At 39.8% G+C, this 26,434-nt stretch overlaps 1 protein-coding gene across 1 annotated transcript; it reads left to right on the top strand.

The window, feature by feature from the left end:
- Positions 1-15,978: 15,978 nt before the first annotated feature.
- On the top strand, positions 15,979-24,179 carry LOC104384712 (cysteine-rich venom protein TEL1). Its single transcript, XM_009993157.2, has 7 exons — positions 15,979-16,153; positions 19,107-19,168; positions 20,472-20,591; positions 21,075-21,162; positions 22,291-22,436; positions 23,164-23,258; positions 24,080-24,179. The coding sequence occupies exons 1-7, from the start codon at positions 15,979-15,981 to the stop codon at positions 24,177-24,179; spliced, it is 786 nt and encodes a 261-aa protein (XP_009991459.2).
- Positions 24,180-26,434: the final 2,255 nt, after the last annotated feature.

The following is a 26,434-nucleotide window of genomic DNA, read 5'->3' as shown; positions in this document are numbered from 1 at the left end:
TTTGTCTTTCTTGCAAACTGAATGTGTGACAGCATAATTATTTGCATCATTTAGGTTCATATTTGTGTGTTTACTGTATTTATGTGCTGTGCCTTTCTTCTGGGCTTCCTCTGCCAATTCAAAATCTGGATGTTAATGTTCATTAGGAAAATCCTGTGCTTCTAAACCCAAACTAGCTGTCTGAGAAGCGAAAAATACTGCAAATGGAGCTAGCATATAGCTCACAAATCTATCAAGTAAACTATTGGTGCTTTCTCCAGACTCTTCCTTCCAGGCTCCATTTGGGTTACCAGCAGGGTACTTTAAGAGAAATCTGTATACCTGCAAGAATCTCAGGTGCTGTGGGAATAAATACAGAATCAACAGTAATTCCTGAGATTTGGCTGGATATTTAAGAAATTACTCATCTGGAAGAGGTGCATCATAGAATGGTTTAGGTTGGAAGGGACCTCAAAGATCATCTAGTTCCAACCCCCTTTCCATGGGCAGGGAAACCCTCTACTACACCAGGTTGCTCAAAGCCTCATCCAACCTGGCCTTGAACACTTCCAGGGATGAGTTATCCACAACTTCTCTGGGAAACCTGTGCCAGTGCCTCACCACTCTCAATGTAAAATCCGCCACCCTTTATTCCTTATGTCTGATCGAAATCTCCCCTCTTTCAGTTTAAAGCCATTGCCCCTTGTCTTACTGCTACAAGCCCTTGACAAAAGTCCCTCTCCAGTTTTCTTGTAGGCCCCCTTCAGGTACTGGAAGATCAGATGAGTTCCTCTTGACATATCAAAGCTCATGGAGATTTATCTTACCTAAACAATAAACTATTTCTGAGCGGAGCCATTGCTTCCTATGATAAGCCACTAACTGTTATGTTGCAGCTGAACGACACAAGGGTGTGCAACTACCAAAGCATAGAAGAAAGTGTCAAGAACTTCAAAAGAAAATATGACATTTATCAGTCCTGGAAGTTCATGGAGATAGGTGAAGACAGGGAATAGCAAAATGGTGTGTGTAAAATGCCATCTGTAAATAACTACAAAAATAGTTGGTGTGAATATTTAATATGGGGGGGGGAGGGGCCTTTCTTTGTTTCTTTGTTTCCAGATCTTACATAACCTTGTTTAAAGTTTTATCTAATTACTGAGAAAATTTTTTAAAAAAATCATTAAAATTACTGTGGGGTGGTTTTTTTTAAAAAAACAGAAGAAAAATCTAGATCTTTGTTAAAAAGTCAAAATTATTTGCATGTTCAGAAGAAATTAAGATCCATTACTTTTTTGATCTGTAAGACAGATGTCTGTGTTAAAGATCTCTGTAGTCAATAGAGCAGTGCAACCATTTCCAGAATGCATTGCATCTTGTCTTAAGTTGTTCAAGTGGGTTAAATCATGCTCCATTGATGTCTTTTTCAGTCTAATCACTACAGGACATCTATTTGATTAGCTTAGACCAGACAACAGACTTTAACATATGAAAACTTTGCTAAAAAATAATCTCACCATTCATACCTAAATATGGTTATGTTATTCTCTGATATAAAAAAGAAAAATACCATCTGTTTCGTATAACTCTGATCAATAACAGGCCCTTGTTCTTTTAGAAATGGAGTGAAAACTAATACGAAGAAACATTTGCAGTGCAACTGTAACTTTCTTCGAGTAAAGTAATTTTGGGCTTCGTGCGCAGATCTAGTGAATACAAAGCAGCTATTGAATGTTGAAACAATGGCAACTTGTTGAGATTACAAAAAAAAAATAATATAGAGAGAGCCCACCTTTGTCTATTATCTAATTCCCAGAGGTACTGTCATGTAGCAGCATTAGGGCATAATGAATCTGCTCTGTTTTTTGCTTTGCTGTGGGCTTTGAGCCAAGGAGTCGTTCTGCCCGAGAGACAAAAGATGCTCTGCACAGAGATCCCTGCAACTTCTCGGCACGTTTCCTCCTACATTTTGTGAACTGTCTTTCCCCTCCCCTCTCCCTCTGTTGTGTTAGCTGTGAACCACAGTGAAAAATCTGTCTGTGACAGACACTTTCCGTACTTGGTCAGCTGTCAGACAAGCATGAGGTGAAAGACTTCAAATATGGCATCGGACTCACAAAAACACATACACACGCACACACATAGAAACAGCCATCACTGGCTACTGCTTAGGTCCAACTAGGAAAAAATAAACAAAACACAAAAAAAGCTCAAGGAAGAGAGTGCTCCTATATAAGTCTGAGAACTTGCAAGCAAAGAAGGCATATGTAATGGTTTTGTTAAAATCAAACATGTGAGATCTAAACTCAAAGGGATGTTTCCTGATCTCTAACTACAGGGTTAGAAACATTTTCATTCTATACCCAGAACTCATCTGTAGCAGTATTTACTGGAGGAGATCTCCACTTTGGAAGTTGTTTCCGTGAAAGCCAATGTCAAGACAAATATAATGGAAGAAGACTCGATGAGAAACCTGTGAATAGATGAATGGCCCAGGATAGTCTTCCGTAAGTGCTGTGATACCTGTCAGTACCATGCATATGTCTCAAATATGCTACAGTAAAATTGGCAACAGAGATCTTTGTTTCAGCAACAAAATCACCTCTTCTATGTCTGCACTTCAAACTTCCCTGAGCATGTGGAGATCCAACCCCACAAGTCATCACGCATGTAGCGGAGAACTGCAAGTATCAACCAGCTATGGCACAGACCAGTACAGTTTCAACTCCAGGAATGGAGACATTTGTTCCTTCTTGCAAATAATCCAAGTTTGTTCACCTTTGCCTACACTTGCTACTGAGGACATATCTAAAGAGGACTCTCGGAACCTTTTTGTGAATGTATAGTGTATGAGGAAGATCTGCATCATGCAGATGTCTCTTAACAACAATTTTTGTAAGAGAAGGAGAAAGGAAAAGCTGGCTTTGTGTACAGAAATTGAATTCTATTTGTGACTGAGCCACAAACTTCCTGCATTTGAAACCAACTATTTTCCTCTTGTTTCCTCCTATCGTATCTTGCAATTAATATTACTTGTCCTTCTCTGAGATAACTTGGGTGGACACATTCATTGATGCTTATCAAATGTGTCCAGAAATATCTTTGCTACTGAAATTTTTAGAACCCTCAGGGCTTCTTGCTGGAGAGATAACAATCACAGTTACTTCCTGAAAATACTGAACTTTTTCACTTCTCTTCAACCCCTTTGGTCCTTGGTTTCTTTCTGATAAGCACAAAAATGTCTCTCTTAACCTTCACAAATTCAGTCTTCACCTAGTGACAAACTGTTCACTTTCTCTTCCACATTTTGGCATTTGGCATTCTCTTCCCTTTGCCTTGACTCTGACTGATTCTTAATCAGTCTTCCCCAGCATGAGGATCCACAGAAAATTACGCACAAAACAGAGAGAATCCACAGAAATTCCCTGTAAAGAGAAGAAAAGAACAGGAAAGACTAACTCTCCAGAGGTGTGCATTAGCTTTTAATATACTATTCCCTTCCTTCTCCTATTTCCCTCAGCTTCTGCTTATCCTAACAATGAGGCTAACTCTTGGTATCTCTTTCATTAATTAGTTAAATAAAAATAATTGCCTCAGTCTTTAATAATGTTAGTAGTTCCCAGGTGAGGTGGTCTATGGTGTCTGAGAGCAGGGAGGGAGAGCACATCGAAGCTCCTGTGATCCAAGAGGAACAGGTCAAGGATCTGCTTCATCAGCTGGATGCCCACAAGTCTATGGGGCCTGATGGTATCCACCCAAGAGTCCTGAGAGAGCTGGCGGATGTCATTGCCAAACCCCTGTCCATTAGCTTTGGGCAGTCTTGGCTCACTGGGGAAGTTCCGCTGGACTGGAGGCTGGCGGATGTTACCCCCATTTACAAAAAAGGACGGAAGGAGGATCCAGGGAACTACAGGCATGTCAGTCTGACCTCGGTGATGGGCAAAGTCATGGAACAGGTTATCTTGAGTGCTATTAATGAGCACATACAGGTTAACCGGGTGATCAGGCCCAGTCAACATGGGTTTATGAAAGGCAGGTCTTGCCAATCAAACCTGATCACTTTCTATGATGGGGTGACCTGCCTGTGTTGCTCACCAGCCTGGGCTGCAGCACCAAGGACACTGTTGCATCTTCAGCAGCCAGGAGGAAATGGCCTGCCTCTTGTAGGCAGGATCGGTACCTTGAGTTGATTAGTTAATTAGTTCATTATCTTCAACTCAGTCCAGCTGGCTAATAATGATTGGATGCCATAAATCCCCCTTTTTGTTTTACAATTTTTTGTTTTCACAAAGGCTTTAAGGTGAGCAGAGACCCAGTCCATTCATCCAACTCCAGCACGCTTCCCTCCCACGAATACCACGTCGGGGCTTGCAGGTTTACCTTCTTCACCAAAGGACTCTCGCTCAGGCTCCCGGCTCCAGCTCTTTCGGCTCGGGCTCTCAGCTCCGGCGAGGGAGTCGGGGCTTCCCAGGGTCTCGTGGATGTATCACGTCAGGGTCACCAGTTGTTGCTCACCAGCCTGGGCTGTGGCACCAAGGACACTGTTGCATCTTCCACAGCCAGGAGGAAATGGCCTGCCTCTTGTAGGCAGGATCGGTACCTTGAGTTGATTAGTTATTTAGTTTATTATCTTCAACTCAGTCCAGCTGGCTAATAATGTTTGGATGCCATATGCCTGGTTGACGAGGGAAGGGCTGTGGATGTAGTTTTCCTTGACCTCAGTAAAGCCTTTGATACAGTTTCTCATAGTGTTCTGGTCGAGAAACTGATAACTGCTGGCCTGGATAGGCACACCCTCCTTTGGGTTAAAAACTGGCTGGATGGCCGGGCCCAAAGAGTGGTGGTAAATGGGGCTAAATCCTGCTGGAGGCTGGTCACCAGTGGGGTTCCCCAGGGCTCAGTGCTGGGTCCAGTTCTGTTTAACATCTTTATCAATGACCTGGACGAGGGGATTGAATGTACCCTCAGTAAATTTGCGGACACCAAGCTGGGAGGCTGTGTCGATCTGCTCGAGGGTAGTGTCACGTTTTGAGGTCAAAAGACCAGTCTATCAGCTCCCAAGTCAGGCGAGACCCTTGGGTCCGACTCCCCCTGCCCTCTCTTGGCAGCTCAGTAGGTCGGAGGGTGATTCGTCTGACTTATTAAGGGATCGTCACTAATAGACAAACAGGAGGTAATTTGGCCAGTATACCAGCTCCCAAGTTAGACGAGACCCTTGGGCCCGACTCCCCCTGCCCTCTCTTGGCAGCTCAGTAGGTTGGAGGGTGATTCGCCCACTTATTAAGGGATCGTCACTAGTAGTACTATGGGCCAACTCCTTATAATAATTCAAAAGTTTCCGGAAACATGCATATATATTTTATTTGTGACAGAATACAGGTTCGAGGATAGCCGGTGATAGTGACTGACCACAAAAACAACTTTAATTGAAATACTGCAGTGATAATATAAAACGATTACTGATCAGTGATAATACTAAATAGCTAGCAAGATGTTAGTAAGTAATTAAGTAAGTGCACATAACACAGAGTTCTTACCCAATAGGCGTCCCTATGGGGGGGAGAAGAGAGGTTCAGCCCGTCGACTGATCCCAGACGTTCCGATGGGGGGGCTTCTCCCTAACATCCCCTTTGTTTGCTGCCATTTTATACCTTTTTCGTATCTTTTAGGTGGAGCTCGAGTGACTCTAGTCATACATAACTTTTATTAGGATTGGTGTAAATTTCTCTCGTGAGGGGTGTTCACGAATTAGGATTGGTGTAAATTGCTCGTTTGAGGGGTGGTCGCAGCTCGGAGGCAGGTGGAGGTGTGACTTAGTAGCCGAAGGACACAATTTCGCCATCACTGCTGAGACAGCGGTTGTGATTCACTTTCCTCGATGGCATTTTTATGGTTATCTTTACCAGGCGCCTCTCATCCCTGATAACAGGGATGAGCTGTGATACCTCCGTACCACTCTACTCCCCATTTCAAGGGTATTGCGTGGGCCTTGTTCGTTGTTTCTTGTCCCCGATAACAGGGATGAGCCATGATACCTTCGTATCACTCTACTCCCCATCTCAAGGATATTGAGGCCTTGTTCGTTCCTGAGAGCAGCAGCTGTGCTTCATGTCAGAGCTGCTCTAATATTAGCTGAATTCTGGGGAACAATATTCTCCCATTCCCCATCGATTTCAGTCATTTTCCCACAGGTAGGGAGGCCCTTCAGAGGGATTTGAACAGACTGGATCGTTGGGCTGAGGCCAATGGCATGAGCTTTAATAAGGCCAAGTGCAGAGTCCTTCACTTGGGGTATAAAAACCCCAAGCATCGCTATAGGCTCGGGGAAGAGTGGCTGGAGAGCTGCCTGGCGGAGAAGGACCCGGGAGTGTTGGTTGACTACCGGATTGATATGAGCCAGCAGTGTGCCCAGGTGGCCAAAAAGGCCAATGGGATACTGACGTGTATCAAGAATGGCGTGACTAGCAGGAACAGGGAAGTGATCCTGCCCCTGTACTCGGCACTGGTGAGGCCGCACCTGGAATATTGTGTCCAGTTTTGGGCCCCTCGCTTTAAGAGAGATATTGAGCTCCTGGAGCGAGTCCAAAGAAGGGCAACTAAACTGGTCAAGGGGCTGGAAAATAAAACTTATGAGGAGCGGCTGAGGGAGTTGGGGCTGTTTAGCCTGGAGAAGAGGAGGCTGAGGGGAGACCTGATTACGGCCTACAGATACTTGAGAAGGGATGGTGGGGAGGTGGGGGAAGGGCTCTTTACATTAGTGATGGGTGATAGGACAAGAGGAAATGGGTATAAGCTTAGTCAGGGCAGATTCAGGTTGGATGTTAGAAAGAATTTCTTTTCTGAAAGGGTTGTCAGCCACTGGAATAGGCTGCCCAGGGAGGTGGTTGAGTCCCCGTCCCTGGATGTGTTTAAGAAAAGGGCGAATGAACTACTTAGGGATATGGTTTAATGCGGGATTAGGGATGGTTGGACTGGATGATCTCTAAGGTCTTTTCCAACCTAGAAAATCTATGAATCTATGAATTTTTAAAATAAGAAGAATTAAAAAAAAAGAAACTTTAATTTGACCATCCAATAATCATAAGATAACCAGGTACTTCTAGGACAAATATGATTTTATTTAGATGTTAATTTCAGGATGAAATGAAATATGTTCCAAGGATGCCTGTTACTTGCCAAAGTCTGTGAAAAGAGCCTTACTCAAATGTAGATGTCTGTGTTTAATTAAATTAATTCTATTTCAGGTACCTAAATGAATTAGAGAACGTGATTTTAATGGTCGTCATAATACTCTTTTCTTCAGAACTGTTCATCATCTTTCCTAGTAAACCTTGGTTTTAAGTGAATTCAAAGGGGATGTGACTATAAGCCACTAATGCAGATGGTCACAGCTGTAATGTGTAGACTGCAAATACTTCTCAAAAGAAACAGCAAAATGCACGACTTAGTAGCATTGTCTATATTTCTTTCTTATATTGCAATCACAGTTGACTTCATTTTGGCACAGCATTTCTTTAGATGTGCAGTTTGATAGGTAAAGTTTCCTGTATTACGTATGTCTATTAACATAGAATACTTGAAAATAAAGATTCAGCTTTCATTAACTTTATATGCATAGGATTCAGTGTGGTGATGGAGACAACATTACTTCAGAAGTTATTTGGAATCATGTACAGGTACTTGAAAGCAGGATATGTTTTTAACCTGTAGAAGGAAAAGAAATTACTCCCCAAAATTTCCAGGTTTCTCAATAAAACTGGAAGTACATTATTCATAGAAATAACTATTACGGTTTCTGACTTTGGTAGGTTTGTATCTGAACACTGCATGCTCATGGTATTAAGACAAGGTCTTTTTGTGGGAAGTAGTTCAAAAATATTTGGGGCTTTTCTCTTTCTGTGAAAGTCCATGAAGCGTAATTCTGCCCTGCCATTAACAAAGACATATGTGTGTTTATGGAGATGTTGAAAAGGTCCACAGAAGCTCTTTTGGCTCTTGGAGCCCTCTTTTTCTCCTACGCATCAATGAAAGACATAGTAAAGAGCAAATAAGATGTTGAGATTCAGGTTTGAGTGGACATGCTCACTTTGGCCGTAAGAGGATATGTGACACTTTAGGTCTCAGGTCCTTTCATATGATAACCTGTATACCATCATAGCCAGTGAAATGACTGAATTTCCAACCAAGTTGTCTTGAGTCATCACAAAAGACCTGAAGATTTGCTCTGATCTGCAATGCTTAGGGAAACCACAGGCACTGGAGCAAAATGCATTTGCACTATGAACACAACTTTTCTTGCCCAGTGGATTTTCTTCTCTACACTAGATCATGAAGAGATAAATAAATACATACAAGGATATAGAAAAACAGAAATACAATTTTGCAACAAAGTTTTCTTCCACTCAGATTCTTTGATAGACTTAATCTTTAATTTCAAGTCTACTTTTTAAATAAAGTACATTCCTAATCTGAAATAAAAGACTTTGTTATTTCTATAATAGACTCTTTCTTTAGATCACCTCAGGGTTTGATCAGACTAAAGGCTAGACTGTACCTAAAAAACCCCTTTGAGAAGAAGGTAAATGAGAGCTCCAATAGTCCAATGCAGCATTCAGTGAAGATACTGAATTTTTTGAACATACTCTTGGACATAGTGTGTCCTTAAATGGTCCATGTTCAACAAAGGATAAGAAAATATGTCAGACATTTATAAAAAGCCGCATAATGGTCCTTTTTTTATCGTCTTTTCCAGGCCCAAAATAGTTATCACAGACATTCTCTTCCATGACATCTAACATGTTCTTCTTGACATTTTTTAATCAGAATTGATAACAGCAGGTATGCTGGGAATTAACTGTGCTGAAGGTCTAAATGAAACCTTACAAGCATGTTGTTATACAACCTTGCTATACTGCTAAAATAGTGGCAAGCAACACTTCACCCTAAACATGGAAACACTTCTTTCAGCTATGCTATGGAAATTTAATTTCATTTGTAGTTGTATTTTGCTGTGTGACTGTCTAATAGAGTAGAACCTTGAAACAAAATCCTTCTAAATAAATGCACTGTTGGTAAGTGCATTTGCTATGGCAGAGATCTGAAGTTATTAAAGGAGTTGTTTAACCTTCTTCTAAGTCATGCTTACTTAGAGTTACTGTCTTTAGTACTCTGGGAAGAGCAACAGAATAGCCTGGGTTTTGTGCTCTGCATGGAGAAGTTAGGGATGATGGAGAGGGAAGAAACAGTCATTGACTCTTGAAAGGACCAATATTGTCTTTAGAATGCAAGCCTCACTGTGCCTCAGTGATTGACTTTGCAACCAGTGTATTCCTAGAGATACTTAGTGGAGCCTTCAGGCTGCTGTTTTCCAAAGGTACTTAATTGCACAATTTTTCCTGTTTTCCCAGGCCTTGGGAAACACAAAAGTGAGGTAGAAATAAAAGCTGAGGCATCAAGTTACTTTCAGGATTATTAATACAGTTTGGAATCTCAATAATGGACTCAACGTATTTATCAAGCATGTGATCTGAGGTTGCACTGTTCACAAATGAATTACCTCCCTGAGATAAATGTTGATGATACATAGAAAAGAGCACACTTTTGCTCAGAGTAATAAAAAAATGATATGCTTGAATAATTGAGAAGATTTTCATCATATGGAGCACGAGAAAAGAATGAGGCTGATTATGTCTGAAATACTAGTGGGAAAGCTTCCAGAAAGCCTCTTCGGTCTTTAAAAGCAATGCCTTTATTGACTGTTCCATTTGCGTAACAGGCATGAAACTCCAGATGAGCGTTTGGGCTTTTGGTTTGTGGTGGGAAGAAAATGAGACAGATCCACCCACTTACAATGCACAACTGCTGATCAGAAGTGATTGTATGGTTGGGAAGGTGAAATATCTCTGTCAAATGTTTTGACCTCTCTAATTCAGGTGTCTGTTTTAATCAGTGAACAGGAACGTCATCCAAGGTTGGTTTCTAAGTAGAATGAACCTGCAGGTTTCCTGCCACTTTAAAGAATCACATGAATTTTTGGATTGATACACTTAGCTGAGATGAATCGTTCCTTCGCTGGAAAAATCTAATTCTTTCTACATCTAATTCTCATTTAATTCTTTCTCAGTCATAAAGTGGTACAAAACCAGGAATATCCAGATATTTGGAGACCGCCTCCCACATACAGGATTTTTTTTTAGAGTGGGGTTTCAGAGGCTTTTATAGCATTTACACTAGGTCAGACTCTCTTTGTAGCCAACAGGAACAGACTAATACTTTCTGAAGCTAATTTACTTAAGATAAACGTCTAAGATAGGAAAAAAGAAAGATGCCTCTTATTCTCTGTTGATTATTGAGAGACTTTAGACACCAATTTTGTGCTAGATAAGCATTGTCTGGACGTGTAAAGATAAGTGAGAGGAATCTAAAGTATGATTAGTGCTTTTTATTATTGCTGTGATAGCCTCTGGGACCCTGTTCTTGGCTAAGAAACCATTCTAAAATATGTTCTACAAATGAGAACAACAGGATGCTTTTCCTCCTGAGGGGTGTATATCTAGCCACCAAACAAGATGAAAGAAGGATACAAATAAGCAGGGACAATAAATGCAGATAGTAAGGACAAAATAAAATGGTTTTGACCTATTTGTAAGACAATATCCACAGACTAGAGCTAGCTTACTGCAGTGAAATATCACTTTTTTGTAGGCATCAAAACAAATAAAAAATTACATAGAAGATCCAGAGATATCTCTGCAAACATTTACTGACTGCTTTCCCCTAGCAAAACTGAAGATGCTGAAAATTTACCAACTCAAATGTGAAAGTCAGCACCAGGGGCTGAGGAAGTCAAGGTCAGAATCTGAAGAGCAGCTGAAAGATGAATGTCAGGAGACAGAGAGGGGCTCTACATATCAGCAAAATGGAAACAAGTAGCTTATGACCGATGAGATAGAGCTGGCATGAAAACTTTAAGAACAACAAGGAATTGTATTTACATTAGCAGTGCCAGGCATACAGATCCATTATAAATGCCTGAGACTTAATGTGATTTACTGGAGAAGTGAGGTTTAGATAATCATGTTTTCTGTGTGTGTGACCACTTTGCTTCCTCAATAGATGCAATTTATTTCATCAACCTTTATACATCTTCGGAATAAAACTCTGCAGCTGAGTTAGTTGCTCTAGGCTTTATTTAGAGAAAATGAAGTAAAATAGACATTTGTAGGCTTTTGTGGTTATAATCTATTTCAGATAAGTAATACAGGATGAAATGATTCATAACCTGGAAGTGTCCATTTTTCTCCATATGCTATCAAGGGAGATGTGCCTGACTAGCTTCAATGATATCAAAGAAGTTAATTTCCCAAATTTAATGAAAATGACCAGCCAGGCATAAAAAGAGCAGAGTTTCAGGTCAGGGGGGAGACAATGGGGGAGAGGAAAGGAGGCTAGTAGATCAACTTTTACTAAACATTCAACAATTCACATGCCTGTCTTAGATCTTCTTTTCACAGTAAGCCTAATACTGAATTTTCTGATTCAGAATAGCAAGGCATTTCAGTTCAGTGTAATACTAAAATGAATTCTGAGAACAAAAAAATGCAGAGTAAACTGAGGAGAGCTCAGCAGAAAAACAGTGGGGTCTTCTCAAGGTTCAGTGCTGGGGTCAATAATATGAAACGTCTTTATTAATCATCTGGGTGATGGGATGCAGTACATTGTCAGCAAGTTTCCACATGACACAAAACTGAGAGGAGTGGCTCATACACTAGGTGGTTGTGCTACCATTCAGAGAGACCTCAGCAGGATGGAGAAATGGACCAACAGGAACCTCATGAAGTTAAGCAAACGGAAACGCCAAGTCATGGTCTGAGGAAGAGTAGTCCCATATATTAGTACATGCTGCGGACTGACTGGCTAGAAAGCGGCTTTGCAAGGAGAGACCTGAGGATCCTGCTAGACAACAAGTTGAATATGAGCCAACAAGGTACCTTTGTGGCAAAGGTGGCCAACTGCTACTGGGCTACAGAAGACAGAGCACTTCCAGCAGGTCAAGGGAGGTGATCCTTTCCCTCTACTCAGCACAAACTGGAGAGCTGTGTCCAGTTCTGGGCTCCCCAGTACAAGAGAGAAATGAACATACTGGAGCAAGTTCAGAGAAGAGCCATTAAGATGGTTAAGGGACTGGAGCATCTCTCATGAGGAAAGGCTGAGAGAGTTGAGTCTGTTCAGCCTAGAGAAGGCTCAAGGTGGATCTTATCAGTATATACAAATATTTAATAAGAGCGTGTAAAGAAAATGGAACTAGACTCTTCTCAGTGGTATCCAGGGAAAGAATGAGAGGCAGTGGGCACAAACTGAAATACAGGAAATTCCATTAAAACTTGAGAAAAAACTTTTTCCTGGTGAGGGTGATCAAACATGCAGAGACATGGTGGACTCTCCACCTTTGGAGACATTCAAAACCCAACTGTACACAGCTCTGAGCTGCCTGCTCCAAGTGACCCTGCTCTGAGGAGGAAGATTGAACTAGATGATCTCCAGAGGTCCCATTGCAACCTCAACTATTCTGTGATCCTGAGATCAAGATAACTAAGGTCTCCAGCAAGAACAGAATTCTGCGAGAGGGAAAATTTTAATTGAAGATAAATGAGATCCAAAGTCTGGAAATGGAAGGCATGGAAATTCAAACTAGAAATGCTTTATGAAAATAAATATATAGTATGATCGGCCTCTAGTAGGAGATTGAACTCTAGAGCCATAGAGGTCATTTCTAACCCTGTGCTTCTGCAATATATGTTTTTGATGGTCAAGATAAACCCACTTGAAATAGCCACCTTTTATCATCCCTGATATATATTTTAGCATTTAGTTTTGCTTCATAATATTGGAGAGGGGGGTGTCAAGTCTCCTGTGCACAGGGAAGTGATGGTCTTTCATTTAGAAAAAGTTTGATAGAAGTCCTTTAAATATCAGTTTAATCTAACAAACAGGAGGAACTGAAGCATCATGCCCAGTCTGAGAGTTATGATATCGTAATAATCACAGAAATGTAGTGGGAAAACTCGCATGACTCTAAGACCACAATGAACGGCTACAAACTCAGAAAGACAGGAAGGGAAGAAGAGTAGGTGATTTTGCATTTTATTCAAAGAGAGTCCATAGTAACCCTGGGAAGGGCTCAAAAAAGGACCTATTAGTCCCTTGGTCTTACTTTGGTTCCTGAGAAAGTAATGAAACGAGTCCTCTTAGTAACTGTTACTAATCAAATGAAGGAGGTGACTGGGGAAAGCCATCAAGGATCTCTCTGAGGCAAATCGCATCAGACTAACCTGATCACTTTCTATAACTAACATCTTCTATCGACATAGGCAGAGCAGTGGATGCTGTTTACCCGGACTGCAGCAAAACGTTTGATACTGTTTCTCACAGCCTTCTTCTGATCTAACTGGCAAGATACAGATTGTACGGATAGGCTGCAAGATGGATAGGAAATTGGCTAACTGGTCTCACTCGGAGGGTGGTGATCAATGGGTTTTACTCAGGTTGCCAACCTGTCACAGGTGGGGGTCTCCCAGGGATTGATCCTGGACCCCACGCTGTTCAACACCTTCATAAATTATCAGGATGATGGGATTGAAAGGACCCTCACTAAGTCTGCTGATGACACCAAGCTGTGTTGTGAGGTGTACACATCAGAAGGAAGAGCCATCTTACAGAGACACCTGGACAGGCTGGTTCTTACGGTCTAGTAAGAACCGTTTGGAGTTTAACAAAGTGCAAAGTCCTGCATCTGAGAAGACATAACCAAAGAGCCCAGTATGGACTAGTTTGTGCATGGCTGGGGAACAGTTTAGCTGAAAGGAACCTGTTACCCCGGAGGACAACAAGCTGAACATGAGTCAGCAGGGCATCCCTGCAGCAACAAAGGCAAATGGAATCCTGGGCTGCATATGCAGGGGCTAGCAGAGATAGAGATGTAATCATCCCACTCTACTCAGTGCTTGTCAGGTAATACCTGGAGTACAGTGTCCAGTTCTGGTCTCCAGAATTCAGGAAAGATGTGAAAAGGCTGGAGAGAGTCCAAAGGAGGGTCACAAAGATGATCAATGGGCTGTAGAGCCTGCCCTGTGAAGAAACACTGAAGGAGTTAGGTCTTTTCTCCCTGGAGAAGAGAAGGCTCAGCGGATACCTCATCACAGTAATCCAGGACATAAAGTGTGGCCACAAAGAAGACAGAAGCTGTGTCTTCACAATGGAGAAGACAAGGGACATCAGGTACAAGCTGCCTCTGGACAGGTTTCATCTTAACTTAAGAAATAAATTTTTCACAGTCAGAGCAATCATCCACTGAAACAACCACCCCAGGGATATGGTAGTCCCCATCGCTGGAGGTTTTCAAGATGCAGTTGGACAGGATGCTAGACAATCTCATCCAGGTTCCCTTTCCCACGGAAGGTTGGACCAGATGATCCTTCGAGGTCCCTTCCAACCTGAGCTGTTCTATCATTCTATGATTCTATAATAATAAACTATAGGAACAATTTAGGAAGTGTCATGACATAATCTGTATTCACAGAAATGTTATTACGGGATAGGATATTGTTCTGAACCATTCACTCAGGTTTATATACAACTCTTACACTTGAACAGAGAGTTGACTAAAGAGGTCTCAGGTATATCTGTCGCCCTTACTTCATGTCTGTGTGGTAAAAGAGTCCACCTCTGCCTTTCTTCTTGCCAATATAGTGGCCCTTTGCTAGGCTTACTCCAGTTTGTTAATGTCTTTCTTGTACTCAGGACTCCAAAACTGGACGCAATAGTCCAGAACGGTCTTGGAAGTGCTGAAAAAGTGAGTATAAACACTGTTCTCAGTACTCTTGCTACATACTGGCTAATGTAGTGCAATACATGGTTAGCCTTTCCTGTTCCAAGGGAGCACTATTTACTCCTATACAACTTGTTGTCTACCAACAACCTTTCAGTGTTTTTTGTTAGAGCTGCTCCCTAGACAATTTTTCTCTCCTAATTATTCACTTTCTGATCATTTCTGTAAGATCACTCTTCAACTTTTCAAGATTCATCTGAGCAGCAGCCTTACTATCCAGCATATTAACTGCTCCCTGCAACTTGGTGTCAACCCCAAACTTGTTGACAGTGTGTTCCTTTCCATATAATTACAAACCAACAAATCATAGAATCATAGAATCATACCATTTTGTCTGGTAGAGTCAATATACTGGTTTCCCAGGTAATGAAAAGCAAAAGATTGTTCTGAAGGCACACTTCACAAGAGACTAGGGCAGGAGTTGAGTGACTATGAGGAAGAAAAAATTTAATTTAAATAGAAAAATAGAAATATTTTATATAAAAGCAAACAATGACAGCTTCTCTGATCAGCAATTACTTGAGACTGAATGTGGACAGAAACAGTCAATGTGCACACAAATACCCCTCCTACCTGGCTATATTTCCACCCATTCTCATCTTACCCCATGTACCCGGAAATGCCGAAACAAATATGTGCTTTAATGTTAGTGTACACAATAATCTTTTAATCTTTATCCAATTCTGGGTAAAAGTATCAATTACAGAAATATCTTTGTCTCCTTCGACTTTTACACTGTAAGACTGATGTAAAGAAGCCATAGCATGAACAGGAACTTGGCCCAAGACTTTTTTTGCCTCCGTGGAAAAATCAATAGACAAGATTCCATCTTGGTTATAGCAATGCCAATCTGGAGACACCTCAGTAGCCAGCTGAGTTTATGTGCTTTGCTGGTGATTAAGATCAAGTCTTACTACAACTGGATGTGTCAATCATTAGCAGACAGCTTTTGTACGTGGCATTCACATTGACTGCTAATTTCACATATAAAGAGCAATACATACAAAAATTTCATTTCAGAGTATTTCATCTCTTCTATTACAAGAAGTAGAGGAAATTAAAATGGAACACAAGCAAACAACCTCTTTCTTGGAAGAATGCACACTTGACAAATGTGCTGTTCTATCTGGTCACTGTTTGAATTTTATAATACCTGTGACACTGAGTCACCTTCTCCTATCAGGAAACAGAAGAGCTATAAATCGTCCTCCAGTGAAGAACCCTGGTCACTTCCACAACCACCTGAAGAAGGACGGAAGAAACTTCTGATCTTCCTGGAAACAAAAGGTAGAATTTACATTAATTCATTTGCTTAAAGTATTGCAATTTTTTTCATGTGTTAAAATGTAACCTATTGTCAGAAGACTTCTTGAACAATTTAGGACAGTCATAGAAAGAGGATTTCATTCAGTGAAAAATAAGGATTACATAGGCAACAGTGTAACATGAGCTGAAAAAAAAAGGAGAGAAAATTGATGAATAATCAAAAACAGATGAAAAGCCAACTGTGTGCAAGAAAGCAGTATCTTGGCAGATTATATGTACGTAGAGAAAGATACAGAGACAGACCGAACACATTGAACTGGATATATATTCAGTTCAGTATATTCTATTGCTATATGTAGCTATTACCACTCATTTTCAGAGTGGGGAAATCACCATCTTGTGCAACTTGCTACTCTCATGCAAGGTGGCTGCTAAATAGGACTTTGTGCAATAATGTTGTACAAGTGAAATGACAGTTTGCATTATTCTGTCTTAGGTCTTTTGCAAGGACAATAAAAAAAATAGGAATGTTCTTTTGTGATAGGTATTTCATCGTATAAATAATTTAAGATACAATTTAATTTTTTTTTTTTTTGAGGAAGAGGAGAGAATGGGAAAAACATATTCACACAAGTTTGCTAAACTCATACAAACTAGAGATGCTAAAGCACCATCTTTCAGTGGCAGAAAGATGTACACAGATGGAGTTACAGGAAAGTCAGTAAGACTTGGCACATGTCCTGATTTGTGTTTGATTGAGGGGGAACAGGGGAGGGGGACAGAGAGACTGATTTTAGGACCAGTGCCTAGAAATTAATGCAGAGCGATTAAATTTACATCTCATAAACTATAAGCATTTGGTTGAAATTGGTGGGATTGCCAAAAGTATGTTAATATCTTGGAGCAGGAAACCCATTGGGTCTTAAAAAGCATTCCAATGACATTTTGAAACCTGTATCATGTATTAAATTACCTATTATATTTAATTGTAAGTTAATTCATAGAAAAAATTACAGTGAATGAATACTTTGCCCATGTCTTTAAGTTAGTTTTTTCAGTTTGGTTTGCAAAATAGAAAGCTTCACAATTTCAATGAGTTATTTTTCCATTGAAACAGAGAAATTCTTTTACATATTTTAGGTGTAAAAAGGGTTGTTTTTTATTTGCATATTATCACATTTTGCACTCAAAAGACATTATTTTTGCTTGTAACTTGAATACAGTTAAAAATATCCCCCCCTCTATTTACTTTCTAGTTAGAGATGAAGTGAAAAGAATAATTTTTCGTGTTATTGGGAGTATAATCTTTTTTGCTAAACACCTAGGTCATAGACAGTGCAAAGTTTTCTAACAGCTCTGAGAAATAAGTACTAGAAAAGTTAATAAGAAAAAGCTTCTGTGATTCCAAAACACTTCAAGGAGCCATAGGTGGTGTCAACATTAAACATAAATGACATAAGGTAATAGCAAGAACAGGAAATCTATGACTTATACTGTTAATTACTAATGTGTTTTTCACCTGGATCGACTAGATCCTTCCTCAACTATAAGTGCTTGGAATAAACCACCCTACCTCTGAGGCTGTGATAGTTTCATTGTACAGATGTAGCCAGTCTGTCCAGTTTTTTTGGCCTTTGAGCTACAGCTGCACATAGTCACAGTCCATTTCAATGGGTTATGCTCTGTAGCAGAACTGGAGTAGCTCCCCTGCCTACAGGCTGGGGACTGGGTCACCTCCAGTGCAATGTAAGCAAGCTGGTGAGGAAAATAGGTTTTGCTGCACAATTTGGAAAAAGGGTAGTTTTTCTTGCCCACATGTTCTCCACAAGCTGAAGTACCTTGTGTTTTATATAAATAGATTGTCTCAAGGTAAAGAGGCTTGCTGAATATGGGAAGATCAGCAAATCCTATTGGCCTTTCCCCAAGAATAAATTAAAACTAAAACCAGCAGCCCCTCAAAACCAAATAAGAAGCTAAGCTAATAATATATCTCTGTGGCAATATGCCCATAAATTCCCTTGGAGTAGGAGACTGGGAAAAATGCCAAAATAAGGAAATTCCACTCTAGTCACCTGCTTGCCTGCCCAAGGTAGCTAGGCGGAAACGAGCTGAATGTAACTCCTGTGACTAACTGCAGTCAGACACCAGAACTTTGAAGTGACCTATTACCTCCTGGGTCACTCTAGTGGGACAGTACGGTGCTTTGAACCTCCTAAGCAAGTAGAGTCTTGGAGTCCAGAGTCTAGTAGTTTCTCCTTCGATTCAAGAAGGCTGTCGTTTCTCTTGCCATTCCACACTACCTGTAATAGAATCAAGAGTTGTCATTAAAAAAATAAATAAAAAAAAAAGTGCTTATTGAAAGAAGCCTTTCCTAGGAAGCCAGTGCTGGTCCATTTCTGGTCCAGCCAGTTCTGCCCCAGCTCACGTGCAAGGCTTCGCAGTGCTGATCTTCAAATAAATGTATTGAAATCAGATTCGGACATCTAAGTGTAGAGGTCTGCACACCGGCTGAGTGTCTAACACCTCTCTCAATCAATGCAGTCCATTCAAAGCAGGCAATAAGGAATAGGGAAAGTTTTAGACTAATGCAGACACAGAAATTAGCTAAAAGCAGCATCCCATCTCAGCCTTTCCATAGCACGGCAATGAACAGAAGACTTCCTACAGGAAGAGAAGCATGAATGTGCTCCTGCACTGTGAATTGAGGTGAAGGTATTCAGCCAGATTTACAGCAAGAAGTATGAGATGTACGAAGCAGTTGACTCATTGAAATTTGGGAATTCAGAAGGGAATGAATTTTATTTTTTTACTTCTAAAATTAGGAGGAGGAGAAAAGAAGAAGAGAAAGAAAACATTACCTTATTACCTGAGAAAAAAACAGGAAATACACAGGAGAAAGATGCATTATGTATTCAGAGTAATGAAAGCTCCATGAAGGAAAAAATTAATTAAATCTTCATTCTCTTCTTTTCAGAGATGATTCTTCCAGTGGTGTTCCTGTGTCTCACAGCTGTGCTGTCTCTGTCCACTGGAGAGGTAAGACTGATGCTTTGTACTCGGAAAATCTGGATGGAACCTGACGCGGTCATGGTCCAACTGATTGTGGCTTTTCCTATGCACATTGATCAAATGCAGAGTCTGATTAGATATTTAGGATCTGGGAAGAATTTATCCTTGAAGCTCATTTAATTTCAAAGCAGTAGACTGGTTCCATACTTTGACACTAAACCATCTACAGGCTTAGTGTTACTTATGAGTTAGGTCAGAGATAACTATATTTTTCAGAAGATCCCACACACAGATCCAGTAATCTGGATCTCCCAATGATCCAGCCCTCTTCCTGTTAATTCCTCACACTTTTACAGGCAGCAGTTACCTAACTCCCTTACTTGTCCTACAGGTCCTGAGCTATGTGCCTCTCCCTTTGCTTACAGTCCCATCCTCTCTACATGTATCACTGATTTCCCTTAAGCAATTGAATGAACTAACATACTCAATGCACACTAAAAGTGGTTCCTCCCAACACATATTTAGTCTGAAGTTAGAAATTTGCTACTTCTGCAAACACATTAGAAACACTAATGTGACTGCAGGCCTGACTACATTTCCCCCTAATTTTTCAATTTCTGCTCTCCATGCTGTGGTCTAGAAGACTAGCGAGAGTGATTGTAAAGAGGAGGCTGAGTTCTTCACATGGTTATTTTTCAATGAGAAAACACATGAAGTTTGAGAAATGCTATCAGTTATGGCAGGAGTGGAAGAAAATCTATGGCATGAAAAACACAGGCACAATTTTTTGTTCAGTAAGATGTCCCGATGAAGTAGTACAAGAGGTCTGTGATGATCCTGTTATAAGATCAAGAGGTGATCTTATAAGATAAGACAACAGGTTCCTTCAGTAAAAAAAAAAGCATGTTTAAAATACTGAAGCACATTCATTTATTCAGCTGATTTTTAGATCATGTTTCCTCAAAACCTCGTGAAGGAAATTATCATCATAGTAAATGAAGACTGATTCAGCTGCTTAAATTTAAGGGTCTACAGGCACGCGAGATGTTCCGGGATATCTTAGCCATCCACAGGGGGTTGGCAGATATGACACAGGAACCAGTGTTATTACTGCTAAGCTCTATGCTGTGGAACCACTTAAAGTACTACTCCACGAGGAAGCATCCTTAGAGATACTTAGGAAACAAAGCATATCACAGTACCTTCTCCATCACAAGAATCATCTCCTTGGTTGTTATTTGTATTTTGGTATTTTAATATTTCCTAGACAGGATTCAGGATTTAGTTACATTCAAATAAAAAAGAAATGTAACATGTTTTTTCAATTTAGGAACCTGAGGGTTTCGATGCTCTGTCAACTAGCAAAGCAGATCAGCAAAATCTGATTGTTGACAGACATAATACCCTCAGGAGAGGAGTAAAACCAACTGCCAGCAACATGTTGAAGATGGTAAGTTGTGTGCTGTAAATCTATTTGCAATGAATAATGGACTCTATGAGAGATACAGGACTGTATTCAAGGTCACGTTATTTTATTTAGCCACAAATTCACCCTCCAGATCTTTCCTAACGGTTAAGTATGTCCAGCACCAAGAGAAACATAAAGCTGGGCAGGTGGAAAAAAAGGTCAGGAAAATTTTGGTGTATATGAACAAAAATGTCTTTCTTTGGGAGGAAAAAGAAAAGGAAAAGAAGGATCCATGGCATTGTCCGTTTCTTTCTGATGCATTCTTTATCAGTCTTCACAGTTTCTGTTCTTCTCCTGGCTGCACAGTAACTTTGTTTCTACTCTATCCCCCCCAAAAAAATGGGAAGAAAAGGATTTTTTATATATTTTTTCTAATTTGAAGTGTAATTTCCAAATGTTGCTCCTTCATGAGGGCTTACTAATTGGTATGTGTCTGAATGATTCATATTTTCTTCTCTCATTAAGGAATGGTCTCCTCCAGCTGCAAAGAATGCCCAAAAATGGGCCAATCAATGTTTCTTAAGTCACAGTCCTGCTAACATGAGGAGAACCAGTAAGTGAAGCATGAGAGCTAACTGAATAATGTCATATGTGTTATTGATGTGACCAATTTAGGTTTGTTTTTTTGGGGTTGGGTTTGGAGTTTTTTTTGAGATGTCATTTCTATGCCATGTGATTTTGATGATGCCTGGCAAAAATGCAAAATTTTAGATATAAACCTGTCCAGTAAGTGAGAAAAGTTCACTCTCATTCTCATCTCAAATGCCTCAGTTTTACATAGGTATATCTCACTTTCTTCAATAGGTGAAAAAAATTATAGTGAGAAAGAATATTCTCTCAAAATATCCATCAGAAGGAAGAGAATCTAGACCTATTTTACTGCAGAAAATAGATTGTATGTACTGGACGAAACTGGGAAGGATGGGGCAAAGGGTGAAGATCCAAAACCAGCTGGTGGTGCTAAGCATAATTTCTGAGAAAGACAAGACTCATAGTTTTTAAATTCCCTGGCAACTTGCAACCTGTAACCATCTTGGAGGCTTATATAAGCACTTCAGTCATTGGATGTTGAAGCTACGGCTACACTATGTTGACAGCCATGATCAGTGCCCAATGTGGTGTTGACTGACTTCTGTCTCCACTGTGTGTAAGTTGTGGACTGTCCTTCAGTCTCCATACGTTTTGCCTAAAAAGCAAATCCTCTGATTCTTGCTAAGGTGAATCTCAGATAAGAACTAATTTGTATGCAGTAGGGTTGGACCTGAATAAAAACAGCAGGTGAAGACAGTGTGGACACCTTCTTGTGTACCAGAAGTAAGCTTTGAATTATTGGGATTTTCACAAGATGACTGAGCTGTGACCTGAATAATGACTAGGTGGCTAACTTTCAAGTAGCAAAATTACAGTCATGAGTCTGTGGTGCACTTGTGCAGATGTATCTATAGACATGCAGAAGGTCTGACAATAACCAAACTACCAGACAAACAGGTTGACCATGCTGCAAACTGATCAAGTGACAACCTCAGTATTGACAAAGGGTGATGTCACTGAAGTGGAAAAAAACCCAACACTCTGCTGTCCCATCCAGGGTGAGAACTTCCATGGGAATCATATCGCCTTTTGCTGTCGTTTCCTCACACGTGTATGTTTTATTGATTTCTCAATGCTTCTCTCTTTTAAGCTGTGCAATGCGGTGAAAACCTTTTCATGTCATCTGGCCCTTTCTCATGGCCAGATGTTATTCAGGCATGGTACAATGAGGTGAAAGATTTCAAATACGGAACTGGAGCAAAAACACCAGGTGCTGTGATTGGCCATTACACTCAGGTAAATGCAACTTTTTTGTAGTTTAGGCTGAGTAAATAAATATCTATATGTTAACTAAGCAACATTTACCCTCTCATTGTATTTAAAGGGAATAAGTGCAATGAAGACATGAGAGTTATTCTGACAAAACAAGATGAAAACTTTCAAAATAATAAGCTAAGTGTCTTTGCAGACTAAAGAGTAAAGATGCCGGTATTTCAAAACTTTAGGAAGAAACAAAGGGAAGAAACTTATTTGTTCATGTAACATCTGAAAACTACTCAGACACTGGAAGAACAGGGTTATTAAAGTATCAGGAAGGAAATATAAATGGGTGTCTTACAGTCTACAAAGTTTCAGAGAGTGGACTCAGTGAGTTTACAGTTGGAAACTGTCTTATGATTATCTCCTCTGTTCACCTGCATGAAACACAGGATACAAAATTTTACATTATGATTCTTACATTTTCAACAGTATTAATTCAATGTAAACATTTGTAATTGCAACAGTTTAACTCAATATATATATATGTGATATATTATCATTACATCCTAAATGTTGTTTTGTTCAGGGGTGAAAGTAGGGGAAAAAAAAGTTTTTCCAGCAAGGTAGGACTTATATTTTACTGTAAAGGATAAATAAAGTGACTTAACTTGGTTGAAAATGTTTCTTTAATGCATATTGTACTTAATTCATTTTCAAATTTCTATTTTTCATTCTCTCATGATTTTTATTTTTACACCTACAGGTGGTTTGGTACAATTCTTATCAAATTGGATGTGCTGTTGCTTTCTGTCCCAACAGTAAATACAAATATTTCTATGTATGCCAGTACTGCCCCATGTACGTATTGCTCAATTCTGCAACTTCTTATTACATCCTTATCAAAATTAGTCAAGAGGTGGTGAAATTTGTAACAGCACACATCACCTATACCTGAGGAATAGGTTGGAAAAGTGTATGAGGAATATAAAAAGACGGAAACATACTCATCAAAAGAATTGTCCAACAAGCAAAAGCATAAAACACATAGAAGTGACACTGATTTCCAGATTAAATTTTATCTACCTAAAATCCCCAATTTTCATAATACTAAATCACAAACATGTATTTTCCACGTTACTTGAAATCTTGGTTCAGAACGGCATATCAATATGTACAATACAGTGAAAACTAAAATTAATACCAAAAAAGGCAGGGGAATCTCTGCTCCAGCTCCTGAGCAGACTTCTTCTTCACTGACCTTGGTGTCTGCAAAGTTGTTTCTCTTACATTTTCTCACTCCTCTCTCCAGCTGCGATTGCAAAGGGTTGTTTTTTTTTTTTTCTGCTTCTTAAATGTGTCATTACAGAGGCACTACCACCGTTGCTGATGGGCTCAGCTTCAGGCAGCAGTGGGTCCAAACTGGAACCAGCTGGCACTGGCTCTGTCTGAAACAGGAGCAACTTCTGGTGTTATCTCACAGAAGCCACTCCTGCAAATTTCCCCCCCCACTCCACTACCAAAACCTTTCCAGATAAACCCAACACATATATAAAAATTGTTTGACATATAACCAAAGACTGAGTGCAAATTAATATATATATGTAACCATATAATTAAGTTTTATTCTCAAATATGTTATAGTGACTTTATAGCTTATGTTGGTAATGTTGATGTTTCAGGGGAAATCTACGAAGTTTGATTCGGACACCTTACAAAGAAGGAGAACCCTGTGGTGATTGCCCCAACGCTTGTGAGAACGGATTATGCAGTAAGTTTTAAGCATTTTAATTATGACTTGGGTAAAGTTAATGCATTTAAAAAATCCTGATTAATTTGTGCAAATGGAAAGGGTTTGAAATTATTTCTTCAAATACCAGGCCAAAAACACCACTACAGAGCCACACTTCAGCATGCTGGGTGTTTTACCTAGGTGGCACAACTTCTGGAGTGAAACCAAAGAGGACGGAGTCTATCACAAGGGTGGGCAAATGTTAGACAGTAGCTGGTGTACATTGGGACTCTCCACTTCATGGATCAAGACATTCATATGGCCTAGACACCTTCATTAAAGATTACAATGTCTGGGCCTCCATATGGAAACTCTCATGAATATTTCCAAGTGTAAGAAGATGCATTGATTGCAGTCAGGTCAAAGACACGTTTATACCAATGGTACCACAGAAATCTCAGCAGATTTCCAGCTGCAGTTTATATGCTTTTCCACACCCAGGAGAGGCAATTCTCACCCTTGAACCTAGGAAATGCTAAGAAAGGAGGAGACTTTTGTATCTTTTTTCCTTTTTCTTTCTTTGAACAATGGTGGCTGATCAGGTAGCAGTAGCAACAAACTTGAGAAGAGCAAATAGCAAATCTGAGTTTTAAGAATTCTAACGGAAAAGAGAAACATATGCTTTAAGTCTCATAATGCAAGACTTAAAGTCTAACATTTGTTAACGTAATTAACCTAATTCTCATCATGAGCTGTAGTATAAAGGAAGAAAGCTTCAAAATACCTTGCAAGTTCAGTGAGAAAACTCCTTGAAAGAGTTAAGAACTTTCTATGTGTGGTCAAAGGTTTGAGATGCTGTGGACTAAGCAGCAACAAAGAGGAAAAAATTACAGAAGAAACAAATATTGATGAAAAAATATTCTGCAGGTTCTAATTTCCCATTTATGATTAATTTTCTGTTTGAATTCATTTTCAGCCAAGCTTTGAAAGTTTGAAGACGTTTATTCCAACTGCCTCTGCAAAGTCTCCTGGATGTACCCATAGCTTCATCAAGTTAACTGCCCTGTTTCCTGCCAATGCAAAACTGAAATAAAATAACAGGCTCAAGTTTTCCCTCTCCGGACATCCACCTCCTTAGTGACTTCTTTCACAAAAACAGATTCCATCCTGCTTCTCCCACAAATGCAGGACAACTAACTTCAGTCCAGCATCTCACATGAGAAAAAGCTGTAGGAGGATGTACATATTCTACTCATATAAAGGCCTAGAAGATAGTGGAGAATTTAACTGAAATTTGGCATTTGGTTGCCAGCTATAATCACTGATTTGGTTCTCACATCTTTCTTTTCCCAAAATGTTATCTAAAGAACATTGTTTAAAGATCTGCGATTCCATATGTTTCATATGTTCTCAACATAGATGGATAGTCTTTGGTCATGCAGTGAGTCTTAACTTGATCAACATTTTAAACTACTGTGTTGTTAACAAGACCAGAAGATAAACAGTACTGCTTGAAATGTGTAGTTCTCAAAAGGAATTAGGAGAGCAGAGCAGTTTCCACTCGAACTATTTCTGGTTTAGAATCTGTGTCTTTTGCTGACATACATTCTACTGTAAAATGCTCTGTCTTAAAAAAAAAAAAAAAAAAAGAAAAAGAAATTAATGATCCTGCTTATGGTATAAGATTGCACTTAGTATAAATACAGGTAACCACATCTACCTTCTAATGAAAAAGAACTGTCTGAGAAAAGGGCTTAATTTACAATAATAGATATCCAAGGTGGAAGGTCCTAGCATTTGGAAACTTTGTTTTCAATAACATGTGAGAAACTGAAGATTTCCTAGGCAAAAATAGAAGTCAGGCAAACAACTTTCCTTCGGACTCTCTTTCAGAGAAAAATGACCATTAGCATAATGAACATAAAATACCCACTTCTGCAACCTTTTGGAAGCAGTTCTTCTGTGCAGTCAACAGTGGGACTAAATATTATTTTAGTCTCACCTTACAAGGGTTTCACATTCCAGTCCTCTTTTAGTAAGGAAGCTGCTGTTATAATTTAGATCCCAAGTCCCAGAGTCTTTGGCACAGAATAATTTCAACACACATTTCTGATTCATTCATTTCAGTGGCATTTCTTCTAGTATGAAAGAAGAGTATTAAATTAAAAGCCTGGTTTCACAATTCAGAGTGCTTATTGTTTCAGTTGGGTTTTTTCTCATTCTTCTCCACCACTTTTTTCCTCCATGGTATATTGCCTCTCATTTGGATACATCTCTACTAATAAAGTAAGCAATGCCAGGACAT

The sequence above is a fragment of the Tauraco erythrolophus genome, chromosome 2 (genome assembly GCF_009769465.1).
Source record: "Tauraco erythrolophus isolate bTauEry1 chromosome 2, bTauEry1.pri, whole genome shotgun sequence".
In the NCBI taxonomy this organism is placed as follows: domain Eukaryota; kingdom Metazoa; phylum Chordata; class Aves; order Musophagiformes; family Musophagidae; genus Tauraco; species Tauraco erythrolophus.
This window is presented reverse-complemented; position numbering and strand designations above follow the sequence as displayed.

What these genes read in the sequence shown, in the direction of transcription:
- LOC104384712 (XM_009993157.2), top strand. Translation starts at nt 15,979, where the DNA reads ATGTGCTGTTCTATCTGGTCACTGTTTGAATTTTATAATACCTGTGAC. An exon ending in GATCTTCCTGGAAACAAAAG is followed by an intron (nt 16,154 to 19,106) that starts GTAGAATTTACA and finishes TCTTCTTTTCAG; the next exon opens with AGATGATTCTTCCAGTGGTG. An exon ending in GTATGCCAGTACTGCCCCAT is followed by an intron (nt 23,259 to 24,079) that starts GTACGTATTGCT and finishes TTGATGTTTCAG; the next exon opens with GGGAAATCTACGAAGTTTGA.